The sequence below is a fragment of the Lissotriton vulgaris genome, unplaced genomic scaffold (genome assembly GCF_964263255.1).
Source record: "Lissotriton vulgaris unplaced genomic scaffold, aLisVul1.2 SCAFFOLD_886, whole genome shotgun sequence".
In the NCBI taxonomy this organism is placed as follows: domain Eukaryota; kingdom Metazoa; phylum Chordata; class Amphibia; order Caudata; family Salamandridae; genus Lissotriton; species Lissotriton vulgaris.
The window spans coordinates 21,644-38,911 of NW_028250374.1; the positions used below are offsets into that span (position 1 = coordinate 21,644).

At 46.3% G+C, this 17,268-nt stretch overlaps 1 protein-coding gene across 1 annotated transcript in view; it reads left to right on the plus strand.

Moving 5' to 3' along the window:
• Positions 1 to 297: 297 nt before the first annotated feature.
• The window catches only part of DUS2 (dihydrouridine synthase 2), a gene marked incomplete at its 5' end in the record, with an annotated part of 471,998 nt that continues 455,027 nt past the window's right edge, over positions 298 to 17,268 (plus strand). Inside the window, one exon of the mRNA XM_086950567.1 lies at positions 298 to 389. Within this exon, the coding sequence (XP_086806693.1) occupies positions 298 to 389 (92 nt within the window). The remainder of the gene's footprint in view (positions 390 to 17,268) is intronic.

Genomic DNA, 17,268 nt, shown 5'->3' on the forward strand with positions numbered 1-17,268 from the left:
ATATTTGACATTAATTATTAAACAAGACTTTGGTAAAAAAAAGAAACTGTTAAATTTGTGCATGAATGGACAACATCTACTACCGAAGGAATCCAAGCTGCACATTATGGACAGTTTCTCTTTCCTCCTTGTTCTACAGGCGAATTTAACTGATATGTTAAAGGTTACCTAGAGTGGAATTGTATGGGTGACTGTGCTCTTTACTTCAAATGCTTTGTTGGTGCAAAGAAAGCGTGTGGCGGTACTCTGAAAGTGCAGTTTACGTTCTGTTTATCTCTACTTCTTTCCTCCACACAGAGGTGCTTGAAACGGTTGACTTCATTGCTCCCGATGACAGAGTTATCTTTAGGACGTGTGAGAAAGAAAAGAAACATGTCGTCTTTCAAATGGTAAGCAGTGGATCTTTCAAAGACATTTTGTGGTAGGAAGGCTGTTGATATTACGAGTTGTATCCCTGAAATACTGTAATCCGTGTTATCAGAGATTCATGCAAAGGTCAAACTGGTTTTCATTTATCAGAATTTCCCATTCACTAGCATTGTTGTGAAGGAGAACGCATCTGCTGGTTTTATCCTCCTCTGAAAGAAAGTGTTTGTAATATAATTCCTATGTTCCTCAGTACTCGCTCCTGTGCTTACCTCCTGCCACTGTCCACTCAGTTTGCCACATTTGAAGGCCTCCACTCTAGTCTTCTCAAAGGATCCTTGTCCAACTTAAGGCACTGTCAACCAACCCGTCCCTTCACACATGATCTCTCTAGGTTTTTTGTTTTTGTCACTGAGTTTTATACAGCGCGAACTTGACCCGCTTTCGGGTATCGGAGCACTTTACATAGCACCAGTTGTGTTACATGATGACACATTCATTTTTTTTAGGCACCGGGAGATTGTGTTTTGCCCAGAATCACAGGATGTTCAGCGTCATTGTCGAGACTCTAACCCGATTCCCCAGATTCGAGGTCGACCGCCCTAGCCGTTAGGCCAACTCCTCTCCCCTAGGTTCTCCTTATACTTTCCATCCAGGACATTCACAGTTCTTACCACTCATCAGTTGTTGTTGTTGTCCCTTTCAAGGCTAAGTGCTTGCACCGTAGCGTAGGCTCTCGGTCTCACTTAGCAAGATAGTGGGATTTATTACATATACTACCCATTTACATAAAGTACCTAGCTCTCCAGGTGTGGCAGACCGAAATAACACACTACCTGGAGGCAGTCCCCTTCACATTATTTTAATTTTGAACATGTCAGAAATATAGTCAGTGTACCCTCTACAGTCTATAACCTGTTCTTCCTATTTCAGTTTATCTTGGAAACCATTTTTATTTGATTTTTCTTCCCAACTGGCAGCGTTGATTTTGCTTTCTGTTATACTCAACACTGACACCCACACCACTTCGTAATTTACACTGGTGCCAAATGCCCTCCTTACTTTCTAATCTCATCTATCCCCATAATAATTCAGTTTTTGTATTGGCTTGCCGAACTTTGCCCCTGCGTAGGCTGGGAAATCATCCGGAGTGCCAGAAGGGAGGGTGTATAATCCAAATAAAATTGGAGGAAAAGTGTGAGCTGGACAACCACTTGCGTCATATTTTCATGGCACAGAGGTGGGGCACTTAAACATATACCCTCCGTACAAAAATTAGCAAGCACACCAGAAATATAAAACTACAATAACCACTGCAGACATAGACAAAAAAAAATCACAAAACAGAGTACAAAGTGGATGTTGATCTCAGATAGACGCTAAAGAACAACACACCATAGAATACAGCACATCAACACAATAGATTTTATAACATACCTTCTGCACACGCGGCACAAATGTAATTCTTCTATACCAACTGCAACAGCTCTCCTACTCTCAATGCACACACTCTAAAAAAAACCTACACTGTACCCACGTAAACCAACAACTCCTAGTCCTCACCCTCACAGGGCAACAACTCCGAGCCCTAGCATTAACTTGCCAACCTACCGTAGCATTACTAAACATAACTAAAAAGCACAGTTAAGTTACAATTCTGGTTAAGAATTAAATTTGAAACGCACCTGAAATTCAATTGTTACATTAAAGAACGCATTCCAAACTCGGACAACAGCCATAAAATCTGTCATTCGCACCCCAAATGCAATGGTCATGACCTCACCCTTGATGTAAGAGATGCATTTACAAATATAATAATTAACCTTACAGATGCGATAATGTATCACATTACTATTAACCCCTAGGAAAAAGACGACTATGAATGTAATATTATTTATTACTTTGACAATGTGTAGCTATTTATTGATTTAAATATTGTGAGGTCATAAGCAGTGCGTTTGGAAACATCCTTCCACCCCGTATAGGACGTAGGGACTTGGCCGCACAGCTTGGGCTGTGGCCAGGTTCTATGCCCAACCCTTTACAGGCGGCCACACCCTGCTGTGCACTTTCGAAGGCTGTGCACAGTGGTGTTGGATACGGGTATCTGCCTGCCACCAGGCCCTGCATCCAACCACATAGGCGGCCACCCCCTACTTCACTACACCTCTGGCCGTGCACAGTGGGGGATTGCCACAGAGCTTCGCCTTTGATCATGCCTTGTGCCCATCCAGACCTGGGCAAACGTTCGGGCCTAAGTTAATAGAGACAAGTTCTTTAACTGATGGGACATGTTCTTTTAGTGTTTTATGGGCAATTTTATTTTACTGTTGTATCTTCCTGAAAATGTTCTCCCATTTTCTCTCCCCCCCCCCCGTATGTGGACTTTGCACTCTATAGAGTGGTGCTTGAAAACTTTGTGGTGTGGATTTGTTTGATGCTGTTCACTGTTTGGAACCTCTGCAGGAACACCTGGCCGGGTTTTAGTTTCAAAAGAGTAGTTTCCTCTGGTCTTTCTGCTCAGTTTTTGGTCACTTAGCTTGGAAGTGACAGGTGTGTGTTAGAAATGGGGTAGCCAATTCTACGGGGGGGTAGCATGGTGCAATGCGGGCATTAACCTTTGGCCTCACCTATTTGGTATCAGCATTAACATGAGGCCTAGACATGCAGCAGCCTAAAATCCTGAGGCAGGAATCTATCCAAAGTGGGCTTAACCTGAGCCTGGAGCCCAAACATAGCATCCTAAAAACAGTAGGCCTCAGGGGCATTAGCATTAGTCATCAAATCATGAGTAAGGGACTGAGTCCTAACATGGGTCCCACTCTGCAGTGCGCAAAATCCTGGGAGCTCAGGGGGATCAACCTTAGGAAAACATCAGGCACAATAGTATAGGCAGAACTAATTTGGTCAGAAACACAGTGCACATATAAATGGCATCAACAGCATTAGCAATAGGCCTGAACCACACTAGGCGCAACATCATCGGTATAGCTGCACAATCACTCTAGTACCGGCCATCAGCCATGAGCTTAGGTTACATTTGTATAGGCCTAAACAGGGGACAGCACCCTTAGGCACCAACCTATTGACGAGTTTGCCATCCTGGGGCATATAGCGACACTTTGGCCCCCAGTGTTGGGGTCCCCTATCCTGGGACTCTAAATCAAAGCTGCCCCCTTCGTGGTAATAAGAACGGGGCTCTGGCTCCCCTCGGTGTACCCTCCTCCAGCTGGTCCACGGGGCAAAAGTCAGAGCCCAGCCTCATTCCTTGGGGGGCTGGGAAGAGGAGTCCACCGCTGGGGCAGCTCTCTGGTATCCCCAAATAGTCTGGCCCTATGTTGCAGGTGCCCGCTGCCAGACAGGGCACCTGTACGGGCAACACTGTCCCCAGGGGCGGGCACCGACCCTGTGCCCCGACACCCCCCCCTCCACCAACAGTTCCCCTCTGACCGGGGCTCTTGGGGCGGGTTCCGGACGACTCTTGGCTGGGGACAGGCACCGGTGTGTACCTCAGCTGTCCCTGGCTTCTCCAAGCTTCCGATGCAGCCGCACCCGGGGCTCTCCCCACACCCGGGTCCCCCGCCCGCAGTCCAGCAGCCTTTCTCTTCTGCTACTCCGGCTTCACCCGGGCCCCCCTCCTGGGACCCGGGCTCCAATGCAGCCTTCGCGAGGCTGCGAGCGTCTTCCGGGGCGGCTGGGCCAGCGTGGGGTAGGCTCCCGCCTGGCTCTGGGTTTCGTTGAAGCCCCGCCCACCTCCAAACAAGGCTTCCGGGTCGCCGCGGGCAGTGCGGGGGCCCTCAGGGCTCCCAGGCCACTCTCTGCCTGGCCGGCGGTGGTGATCTTCCCACGGCGCTAGTGCGGGTTAGGCTCCCGCTGGGTTTCGGACGCAGCTCATCCAGGCAGCACGCCCGCGGGGTAGGCTCCCGCTGGGGTGCATTTGCTGCACTCTTCCCCTTTTTGCTCCCGGGCTGCGCCGGTGAGTCACGGCGGCAATTATGGGGGGTGGGCACCCGCTGGGTCAATGAAGTGCGCCAAAACGCGGGGTAGGCTCCCGCAACACTTTCCAATCAGGTAGTTCCTTTTTGGCCACACAGCGCTTAGCGGGCACAGTGCTTGAAAAGGCTAGCACTTAGGAGACAACAGTCCTTCCCCTCACACACAGCGCTTAGGAGGCAGCAGTTCTGGACTAAGATGCGCGAAGGGGGCTCAGCACTTCAGGTGGGCAGACAGTCCCAACAGTCAGCCTCAAGGGCCCCAGGGTAACACTCCTCACCTCCTGGGGGGTCCAGTCCAGCCCCAATATGGCGCTTTCCTCTTCAGGGGCTTTTAGGCACAGCACTCGAGGGGCACAATATCCCAGCCGCGTCAGGGACCTAGGATGGCGCTCCTTCCTTAGGGGCCAAGCAGCAGAGCAGCAGGCACTACTGGGCAATGTCAGCAGTCAGTGGGTACTCATCAAGACTGGGCGGTAGGCTTGAACCATCCTCCACTGTAGCGTGGCACTCCTCCTGTACAGCCTGTACTCCTGCAGTGGGGTTTCCACTAGCAATGGGGGACAGCAGAGGGGTTTTGGTTGGGTGCAGGGTCCAGCACACAGGCCCAAGTGGCGGTATCCCCTGGCAGCAGGTCCCCTCACGTTCCTGTCCCTGCTCTGTCTCAGCACATGGTGGCACAGCCCCCTTATTTATATGCCCCTCACCCCACCTACCAGGCAGTGCCAGAAGCTTCTAGAATCCTCTAGGGAACTGGTTCTAACTGGCTCAGGGGGAGGAGTAGAGCACCCTGGGTGCCAGGCTTTCCCTCCAAAAGCTGGGATGGCTGGGAACCAAACATCTAGACCGCTAACCCATCACATTCAGATGGCACAACACACAGCCATGGCATCCATTTTAAAAGCGACATGTCACCAGGTTACATTTCTACAATGGGCGTTAATAAGTGCACACACCATTGCGTTACATTTTCACATTAAACAGGCCATCTCATACCACACATGTCCTATACAACTTTCTTTACCACGGGGGAGACATCCTATAATAGGGGGGTGAAAAGCGAAAAAAATTCAGGGAAAAAGGGCCAAGTCCAAAAGTGTGAATGTCTCTTTTTCTTACCGACAGGATGGGTAAAGGACTCTCACCCTTTACATGCTTCTCATTCTTTTCACACACTCTTAGCCACTGGATTTCATCTGTTTCCTCCTGTGGAATACAGGTGGATAGTCAAGGAAGCGCTCTTTGTCCAGATTTTGCCATGGTTAAGTCAATTATTCAATGAATAGCAACATTACCTGATCATTGTGGTGGATAGGTATCTCTTGTTGCCAAGGAAAAGGCAATTTTTTTAACATGAAGGAACAGTAACTGTTCTTCCAACATAAGAAAAACGCAGAATGCCGTTTTCAAATGTGAACTAGTCTGCAGACTAGGCAGGTCATTTACAGACTATATAGGAAGACCTGCCGTTGTTGCGGGGTCTGCTGTCTTGCAAGATAGGCTTTGGAGTCGGCACAATCAAAAACAGCTGTGTTCAGTATCAGCAAATCCCTAAAAACTGAATGTGGTGCCCGCACACATGTAAGTGAAACATTTTATCTGAGGAAAACTGTTTTTCTTCTTTTTTAAATTGTATGCAGCACCTAAATATTTGAGTCGATTGTAGACTATTTTTCAAGGCCATGGACTGTGCATACCCAAAATGTCACTTGCATTCCATGATCTTGGCAAATACTTGATGGACCACAACAGGCCCCCCTCCCCAGTCCACAGTCTAGGTACTGAGACCACGGACTACTGATGGTAACTCAACATTGTCTCTTACATGCTGCACTCTTGTTATTAAGGCAGCAGGCTTAGTGAATTCAAAATGGCATTCCTTGTTTGTGGTCTTGATGTCAGGACCCTGGATTATGAATCTCCTGGACCTGTGCTGAGTCCTCTTCCTTAGTTTGTGGGCTTAGTACTGAGTCCTCAGACTATTGACTGTTTTTTTAGGGCAAGAAAGAGCGACCCTCCTGTCAGGTTCCACAGTCCCTTCACAGGGTTATTGGACCCTGCAACAGTCCGTTTTTTTCTTAGATATGGGTGTAACCTTCTGTGGGTCCTCCCACTTATGGATCAGGGTGTACTGCCAATGCCCCATTTATATGACCTTTCCAAATGTTGGAAGACATGGGTACATTGCCCCGTGTCCTGTAATGGCGGCCACAAGAGAAAACTCTCATGTGGTCAGCCAATTAAATATTTTGGGTCTCTGATCTCTATTTTGAAAATTGGGCCCGAAAAAGGTGATGGGAACAAAGTTCTCTCATCCAATATGATTTGAGTATTTTTTTAATTTGGTTACGTAGACAGCACGCAAACCTGGGTTTGCAGATCATCCGGGGACTAAGAATCTCTATTTAACTTTGTTGGTTGGCTCAATTTGAGGCCTATGTTAAACATTTTTATAATGCTTGTTCCGAACGACTACTGAAGAAATTTACTCCAAACTAAACAAAGGTACATGGTTGAGTAAAGTTTTACTGTCATGCCAAGTTTGTTGTCATTCCATTCAGTGTTGCTGTAGGGCAGTTCGAAGTTTTCTATGGGATTTACAATATGAAATGCCGGTTTTTCAGTTGAAAGTTAGATCCAACCATAACTACATTCTACTGATGCCTGAGTCATATATAGCTATGAACTATACTCTAGTATATCCTTTAGTGGAGAAAGTTGTATGTAATTTTCTCACAGAAAGCAAAACTATAACAACTTCGTCTTAGAATGCAAAGTGGCATTTGCAATAAAGCATAACGTTGTACTTAAAGCAGACACCCTTTTTTATTTTTAAATAATCTAAACACATACAATTGAATACACCATCTTTTTAACAGTAAGTCAGCTTTGAACACCTCTCTCACAATTAAGGCAGCAGCTGTGTTTCAAAGCAGCATCTTCTTCTTTCCATGCTGCTTCTTCTTCATCCAATACTTAATGCAGCACAGTAAATCCTGGGCTTCCCGATGATATCAAGGAACTGGAGGGGGGATATGTCCCTTCTTCTAGGGGTGTCTTATTTTACCAATAGCCCCTCATGTACCATTTGTGTACCAGATGACAGCATCCTGATCGCCATCATTATGTTTTGTTTGTCCACACTGGAAAGATGATTGAAGGCTTGGCATACGCTACTCTGTTAACTGTGTTGTATTGTGGCATGTGTATTATGTTTTCTGCCCCTGATGTGTCGCAAAGTCCTCCACTTTGCACTGTCTTTCGCAGTTCTTCTTAGGAGTGCATGGTTGAACAGGGTGCTGATTGTAGTTAGACCTTTATGCAAGATGTTGGGTCAGGTGTGTGAATTTCAGAGGTTATGTAAAGCTGGTGCAAATGCATTGCTGCACATAAGCATAATGTGTCAAGAAATTGTTGAAGAATTTGCTCAGTCATGCATGCAGGTACTTAACGTTTTATTTAAACTGTAGTGGGTATTACCATGAGAAAGAGCCAGGTGTTCATTTCTCGCTGCAATAGGAGATGGTTGGAAATTGTTCTTATTCTTCCAGGCAGTGAGTTCCTTATCAATTCAATTTAGCTAAGAGGGAGTGCAAGATTTATTTTTTTAATTTTAATTTTTTAATTTTTTGAAAACCTTTATTGTGCATCAATAGCATACATATATACGGGCCTACAACCACCTGGCCGGCCTCGACAGCAATTTATAGCACAACCGTTAGCAATAAAGCAACTCAGCAGTCCCCCCAGCACGAGATACGACAGTTTTACCAAAATAGGACTTCAGTTTGACGCGACCACTGAGTTACAGGATTAGGTAAGGTTATTTTTTAATATTATGAAAATAAAAGGATCAGACATAATACAATCTACCGATGACCTAGGGTGAGCAATGCACGCAACAATGTATCACAGGACGGGAGAACATAAACTAGGTGTCCGAGCTGAAATACACTCATCAGGATGTAGAGCACGCATTCAATTTCGGGCTAGTCATCACCCACCCCATAGACGTGAGGCTACTGTAGTAATGACTACAAAGAAAGGAAAAACCAGCTATCAAAAGCGCAAGAGGCACAATGTCTAACCATCATGCTGACCCAAAAAAAAGAAAAGAGAAAAACGAGGAAGAAAAGGAGAAGGGAAGAGACAGATAGAGGCCCATGGAAACTGAAAAAAAAATAAAAAAAAAAAAAAAAAAAAAAAAACCCTCCTCCAACCCCCCACCCTGCACCCCTGCAGAGGCCACGGCCTACCCCTCCCAAGCAGCGTGCCTGTCGCCCATGAGAGTACCCGAAATTTAGTATCAGAAAAGAGAAAAAGAAAGTTTTATATATAAAAACTGGAGGAGGGCCATTTGTACTGGCTCCCGGTCACCCCGTCCCGTAAAATTCACTCCTCCCCAAGATATACATTGTACCACGTTAATCAAGCGAATCAAGCAGTAAAGGGGAGAATTAGCAACATACTGCACTAATAAACGTATCTGGAGAGCGCGTTCCCTCCACCTCTGCCAGCCACCTAAATGTCAACATTTAAGAATACTGCTTATCCTTGACCAGTCCTCGCTAGTCCCCGGAGGCATGCCTGCCAAGTAATCCCCTCATCCGCCGCCACAAAGAAACCAAGTGTCCAAGCAAGGCCAGAGAGCGACATGAGCGTCCAAAATGGATGCTGCGGGCCATCAACAGAGTCACCCGCAAATACGGCCATCTTCCCCAATGCAGTCTCAGAACACGTACCCCACATCAAGGATGTAAAGACAGGGGTGGAAGAAGCAGGGACAGGATCCAGTCGTTGCCGTGACAAAACAGGGGACATCAATAATGTTACAGAGTGCGAAGCCACCATCATCTGCTGCGAAAGAGAACCATCAGAATAGTCCAAATCCCCGGCTAGTTGTCGACAATTCACAGCATAGTCCAATGTCATCACTGCCCCTCCGCACAAAAGGGCGGCCACAGCACCCTCATTGGAGACAGGCTTGGAGGGATCCTCGTGTGCCAGGGGGTCGCCCGACCGTAAGTGCCCAAGCATGAACGTAACACCATCCAGCTTCCTCCCCAGCTCACGGACGCCGTGATCCCAGGCAGATCGAAAGGCACCAATAGCAGCAAGGATGTCGCCACACGAAAACGCAGGCCCTTTCTCCCGTACCGCAGCACCATTTGGCTGTGCACATTCCCCCTTTTGCTGTGCATCGATAATCAGGACGGCAGCCTCCATCACTTCTCGGCGGCCCCTCGGAGTTTCCGTCACAAATGGGGACAGGGAATTGGCCATAGGCGGGTCCAACACAGTGCGGCCACTATCCGAGTCGCAGGGACAGTGTAGGCAGATCGCCTAAGGAGCGGTGTCCTGCAGTGTTCTTCGTCGCTCTATTCCCACGCCAGCCCAGAATTTGGGAACTGCCCGCGAAAACCGGGCCGAATCCTGAATCGTGTCGAGGCACCCACCGTCTGCGTTCCACATAAATACGAGGGTTCCACCAGGTCACCGCTTCGGGGGTACTCCACAGCCGCGTTGCTTGGCAATCAGGACATCTGTGGTGAAAGTCGGGCGGATGGACAGTGGGCCCCAGCAGACCAACGCCGCGCCGGTGGAGATGGCCGCTGTTGTTGTCTTAGTGTCCGGCCATGTTATGCTGCAGATGCCCCGGTTGCAGAGTCTTTCAGGCCGCTGAATGTTGTCGCAGATTTCTCCGGCTACAGTTTCAGCGCAAATTCCCAAACTTCAAAATGAGTCACAATTGCAGTATGGTGAGCAGGATAGTCGTGCGGGGCTTGGAGGTTCACGGAGCCGGGAGCCTATGCGTCCGTCCCGATCGCCATCTTGGCTCCTCCCCAGTGCAAGATTTATTGATGGAAGCTACAGTCACATGTGCAGCCAGTCTAAAGGCAAGAGTTATGCATAGGCGGCGAGGCTGCGAGCCAGCCCCTGTCGGGCCAGGAGTGGACACCAGAGAAAGCGGTTTTGGCAGGACCCGCCTCCCACAATCTCCATGCAGCTGCACGTCTGAGACGTGAACACGGCAGCTGCAAATACGTTGATCTCCACATGTGCTGACGCAGGCAGAAAGCCTCGGACGCACATCGAGGGATCGCGACCACCGGAGCGCATTTGCGGGCTGACCCTAGACAGGAAACTAGACTGGGCGATTCCAGGAGGAAGCTGCCGGTTGGCTCCGCCCCCCCTGGTCTGAGGCGGGACAGCGCCGAGAGCGCATACTTTAGGTAAATGTGTAAATGTAAATGTATAGGCATTTATATAGCGCACTACTTACCCGTAGGGTCCCAAGGCGCTTCGACCGCTGCGAAACCCTTCCTGGCTTCCCTGAGAGATGGTCCCTTAATGGGTATCTCCAGGGTGAGACCAGGCATCCCCGGCGGTCTGGTGGGGCCGTTAGTGAAGATGAGGCAAGCTAATGCCCAGAGTTGCCGAGTGTGATCGCTGATCAGAGTGGGCACCGAGGCGAGAGAATTATCGAGTCCGCTGACCCTGGTCCAGAAACCTGCCGCGCCGGGAATCGAACCCTGGTCCCGGGCCGTCCTCTGCTCTCGGGTCTGCCGCCTCTAACCAGTGAGCCACACTACTACACTACAGGTAGACGAAGTACCCCCTCTCCACGATATCCGAGGGACGACAACAGCGCGCCGGAACATCGCATCGCAAGCACAGCACCCTGGTCTATGAAGGGAAGGATCCCTGGGCAGCCCGTAATCAAATGTCATCGGGTAAGCAGGGCAAAGGGGGCAGTATACTGGACACAGTGAGCACGCTTTCGTCGCGACCATTTAACATATGGAGTTTTCTGATCTCTTATCTTTTTAATCTGCTGCAATGCCACATTAAAATGGCTGCCTGAGGAAAAAAGGAGCAAAATGGCTGGTCACTCCAACAACCAGGGTGAGAAGCACACCCCCCACTATGGTTCAACCTTATCTCAGACCGACACCATCCCAGGTCGAGCAAACACCAACCACAGCAACTGAAGTAGGACAAGTGCATAGAAATAAAAACAAGACTACAACCATCAGCCCTTAAACAATGGAAAAAGAAATAGGACTGTACTGCTGGGTAGGATGCTTTGTACAAATGAGGCGGCCATATTTGAATAGCGCCACTACAAGGATATAACACGCACCCTACGTCAGACGATCTTACTACCCAACTAAAACAGGTCAGAATGTCTACATAACTCTTTTAAATTACATTTCTCCAACAGACCTTTTGATTTATTACTTTAGCTCTCTGTCCACTACTACTATACCTCGCTATCTTTCGACCCGCTAATCCGTTTTGTTTACATTACTTTCGTCCTGCAGGTCTGTTAACTCTCATTTTACCAGCAGACCTTTTATACCATTACTCTATAATCCATTATTTTACTTTTATACCCACTACCACTATACCTCACTATCTTTTGTACCACTCGTCCTCTTTACGTACATTACTTACATCCTGCTGGTCTGTCAACTCTCTTTTTACCAATTTACCTTATAATACATTACTTTATAATCCATTATCTTACCTGTATACCCACTACAACTATACCGCTTGAACTCTTGTACTGCTGGTCCATCACCGTACATCTTTCACGATACCAACAGCACACTATTTCGGATCCCTATAAGCTTCTCTCCTCCACACCCAGATTAGTTCCTAGCCACTACTACAGCAAACACCCTCCCTCATACCTACCCACCTCCTTAAGCCTGACCCCACACATCCCTTCCCCACACCCAGATTAGTACCTAGCCACTACTACAGCCGACACCCTCTCTCATACCCACCCACCTCCTTAAACCTGAACCCACCTCTCTAAGCCCGTCCACTTACAGCATAACACGGACTGCTAACAGAAACCCACACATAACACTTCAACAACTATTTTGTGCTTATTATGGAGCTCACTGGCACACACACCTACACCATCACTTACCCCCCCAAACTCTCTAAAAATGCAGCCAAACGCTTCAAACACAATCTTATAAAACACCACCCTGAAACACGTATAGGTGATCCCTATTTCTCAATACACAACGGACACACAACTAATGGTATCATTTTCCATACTAAACAAAGAGTGCAATGGAGAAATGCATTTCTAACCCTATTTAAACTCTCCGCCACCAGGAAAATCCCCCATGGTCTAGTTATCTATTACGCCCCCTCCCAATTTTTCCAAGCGACTGCAACCATCACCATCTACAATAATGGAACCATCCTCTACAGATCGCAATCTAAGCCTCTTAATCAATGTCTTCCCAATTATCAAAGCGAAAGTGTCCAAACCCCAAACGGCCACTCAGGCCACCCCTCCGCTAAAACGCAACATACCCCACGTCCTGTCCCTACCGACAACAACGCTTCTCCATTCCGACCTTTACCTGCATATGACCTATTGGCTACTACCCGGACTCCCCCTATACTAACACACGTCAATCCACCACACAGAACCCCCATCCCAACAACACCCGAAGCTACCTATGTACCCCCGTAACCACACAATAACAAAGAGACACGCCCAACTAGAAAGACTTCAGAGTAAAACCTAATTACCACGCCTTGTGTACAGAGAACATTCACACAAAAAACTATACTTTGAGAGGTTTTCAAAGTTTTAGCTGGTCTTCATTAAATCAAAGCTATGGTAGAAGACCATTCTAAAACCTTGGTCCAAGCAATCAGACAGTGCAACTGCCACAGTGAGTCTGTTTGAAGCACAGAATATTAGGAAAGTGAAATAGTTAAATTTCAGATTTTATATATTTATCCCTGAACCTTGAAAACCCCTTACTACCCCTTAATGATACACATACCTGAATCATACCTGAATCCTACAAACACCCAACTATCATTCCCTTAACACTAGTCTTGAACTACAGAAGCCTCTTCCATTTAACACTAACCTTCCCAGAACCCTAAAAACCACTTACTACACCTTAAAACTGTCCATCCGTAAACCCTAAAAACTTCTTATTGTACCCTTAGCACTACTATTCCCTGATCCCTAAGAACTTCTTTCTGTTAACACTACCCTTCTCTGCACTCTAAAACTCACTTAATAGAAATTAATGCTAGCTTTCCCTTAAACCTAAAAATGTATTACTACTTGTTAATGCTACCCGTCCATGAGCCGTAAAACCCCTTGCTACCCCGATGTCATCCCGGCAATCACGACGCCAACCCTAAAAATCCTGTACGACTCCTAACGTTGCCTATCCGTTGAATCCTAAAACCCCTTACTATATCTTAGAGCTTCCCATCCCTTAACTCTAAAAAACCCTTACTACCCTTAACGCTACCCTACCCCCTAAAAACTCCATACTGTATCTTAATGCTGACCATCCATGAACCCTAAAACCATCTTACTGCCTCATAAAGCTACCCATTGCGAAACCCTGCTAACTCCTTTCTTCCCCTTAATGCTATCTGTCCCTGAACCTTAAAATCTCGCTTTTACTCCTTAATGCTACACTTTCATGCACCCTAAAAACCCCCTTACTACCGCTTGACGTTAGCATTCCCTGAACAATAACAGTTCCTTTCTGTCCATTAATGCTTCCCTTCCCTGAGTCCTAAAGACTCCTTTCTACCCTTAGCATTACGGTTTTCTGAACCCTAAAAACCAATTCCTAACACTTCATGACAGCTTCTCCTGAACCCTAATGACTCTTTGCTACCCTTCTGTTAACCTTAAAAATTCCCTACTGCCACTGGACCCTACCTTCTCTGAACCTTAAAACCCCTTAGTGCCCCTTAATCCTACCATCCCTCAACCGTAAAATAAACCTTACCAACCCTTAATGCTACTCTTCCCTGAACCCTTAACACTGTTTACCCCTTAAGGCTACCTTTCCTGAATCCTACAACTTCCTTCTACCCCTTACCATTACCCTTCTGTGAACCCCAAAAAAACCCTTACTATTCCTAATGCAACCCTTTCCTGAACCCTGCAAAGTCCTTACTACCCTTATTGCTACCTATCCCTGAACCTTACAAACTCCTTACCACCCCTTAATGTTACCTTTTCCTGATCCCTGAAAACTGTTTTGTACCACTTAACGATACCCTTCTCTGCACCCTAAAAAACCCTTATTACCACTTAATGTGGAATATTGCTGAACCCTAAAACTCCTTACTGCCTCTTAACGCTGCCCTTCCTGGAACCTGGAAACATTACTACTCCCTAATGCTGCCCATCCCTGAACCCTTAAAACCCCCTACTACTCTTTAACACAAACATTTCCTGTACCCTAAAAACTCCTTTCTACCCCTTAAAGCTACTCTTACCTGAGTCCTAAAAACTCATAGTATACCTTGATTCTACCTGTTCCTGAACCCTAACAAACGTGTTACATCCCTTAACGCTACCTTTCCTTGAAAACTAAAAAACCCTTACTGGTCCTTAACACTACCTGTCACTGAACTATAAAAACCTGTTGTCTCCCTTAATGATACCCTTGCCTTGAACCCTAAAATATTCTTTCTACCATTTAACGTTACTCCTTGATTGATTACATTACCATAACGTACTGGAAGCCTTGCAAGGTGACATTAGAGACATCATTATAAGATCCTTAGTGGTTTGGATAATTACAAAAAAACCTGACCTCTTTGAGTTGAGCCGTGATGCTCATTGTACGACCTAGGAGCCTCTTGCGACCTTCCTGGCTAATTACATTTGGCGTCATGGTAGCACTGGGCTTCTGGTTAATTGTCTGAGCCCTCCCATTCACAAAGATGTCAGACAGACATGCAAGCATGTATTTGCATGTTAACTGAAGTAAACTAAAAGAACCTCAAATGGTGTCCTGCAAAACGTCTCCTTAAAAAAACCAGAGGCACACGCGTTGAGGATCGTCACCGAGTCGGTTACAGGAACTGCATGCCTTGAAGCCGGGCATCCCTCATGCACCAGGAGTCGATGGACTCAAAAAAGAAGTCGACAAAAAGTCAGTCACACAGTGAGTGGAGGTACCGCTCTCTCTGGATCTGGGCTGGCTGGCGCGGAAAAAGAAAGAACTGACGTCTGGGTCCGAGGGCGTCGTCGAAGCAGCTACTGCGACGTCATCCCGGCGATCACGATGCCAACAACGGACACGGACCCGACCGACTCCACCTTCCGACTCGCAGAGGTACTGTTGACTAAAAAACTTTTCGGATCCAGTCTGATGCCTGGGGGTATTTCTAAGGTAAGAAATCTATAACTAACTAATGTTTCTTACAGATATATTGTTACCGAAGGTAAGTAACTTGTTCATCATGTTCAAATGCCTCATGCAACGAACATGTAAAAATATGTTAACATCTCTTCAAAATTCAAAAAAGTGTATTTTTCTAACATGTGGAAGTCTTTCATCTTAGTACGTTTGACTATAGCACTGAATTGAGTGACATTTATTATGAGTGATAGCTGTCAAACATAAGAAACTTAAAAACATTCATGCCCTCCTCTCATCTTAGACAACAATGGCATTAGTGAACCAAGAGTCAAGTCAGAGGTCATTTGCACCATATATGTAGCTAAGGGTGTTATTATCATGGAACAGCATTATAGTATGTTAAATCAACTACATGAGAAGTTTTTTTAAAGCGCACACCCTGAACCTATGTATAGGTGATCTCATATGTCATAATGAAGAAAAGGGAGGCAAGATGAAATAAAGCAATTGCCTAGGATCACACACACTTTGGTCAGGTGAGAAGCCAGGATTGATCTAGGTTTTCTGGTTTCGGAGTCTGTAATTCAGCCACTAGATAGGTATATTTATCTCTTTTGTTTTACATCAAAAGTTTAGGCTTTGTCTTTAATTCTTGGTGCATGAGATTAGAACATGGGTGTCCGACAGTAGACCACAGGACACTTAGATTGTTTTTGGGCTCGAGAATCCATGAGAACTTCGAGTTGAGGTAGAGCCGGGCATTTCATTGAAGCTGGGCTTTAGCTTCAAGTGGCTCGTCCACTTCTTTCACGTTGTAGCACTTGAGGGCACAAAGGCAAAGGAAGGACATATTTGACCATGATGAAACATTTTGGTGACGCTGGAGTATCAAAACACAGTGCATGACTACTTGATTGAATGTCCAAGACTTTCTTACTATACCACATTTTAGTGAGTGGACTATGATACTAGTCTAAATGATTGATACTAAATGATTGTTGGGTTACAATTCTGTTTACTAATTACATCCTTACCACTGGTGTTTAGTGTGGTTTAAATTATTCGTGTCTCTGTAAAATATAAAAAATTAGTAGGGGAATGTGTTCAAAAAGTGATTTCAAAGAGAATAAAATTTGTTACAACGGAAGGCGGGGATTAATAAAAACATGTTTTTGGTCCCAGAGTTTGCACCTTGCTCATTACTCAACAACTGGGGTGTGAGTGTTTTGTTGTTGAGACTCGGGGACTACTCACCAAAGAAGTGTCACTATGTTGTGGGATCTGCCTAGATTTTTAATGTAGAGTTTACAGCCAGCATAGTTTGGCATGGTGTTGAAACCAGGTTTCAACGTACTGTCTCTGAGTGCCATGGCTAAAACCTCCCCATAGTTCCAGCTTCAATTGGTCGAGGTAGGGTGTTTGTGTCTGCCCACCACAGTAGATTGGACACCTTGTTGGGGGTGGGAGGGGTCTTTCTCAAGGACCATTTATAGCACTTGCTATTTTAACTGAGCCTGTTTCTAATCTCTATTTGTGTGTACAGATAACAGACTAAAGGCATAAGGAGATTGTTTGACTCAAGATTTTCTTTTATTCCAATTCGATAATCAAGTTACTTATTTTGCACACGTAGCACACTTAGCTTGTTAAAGGTAGCATCTGCAAGCAAATAAGGCTTACTCCATGATGTGGTACATGAATAGCAAGTCATATACAGCATAGCACAGTCAAATCTGTATCTA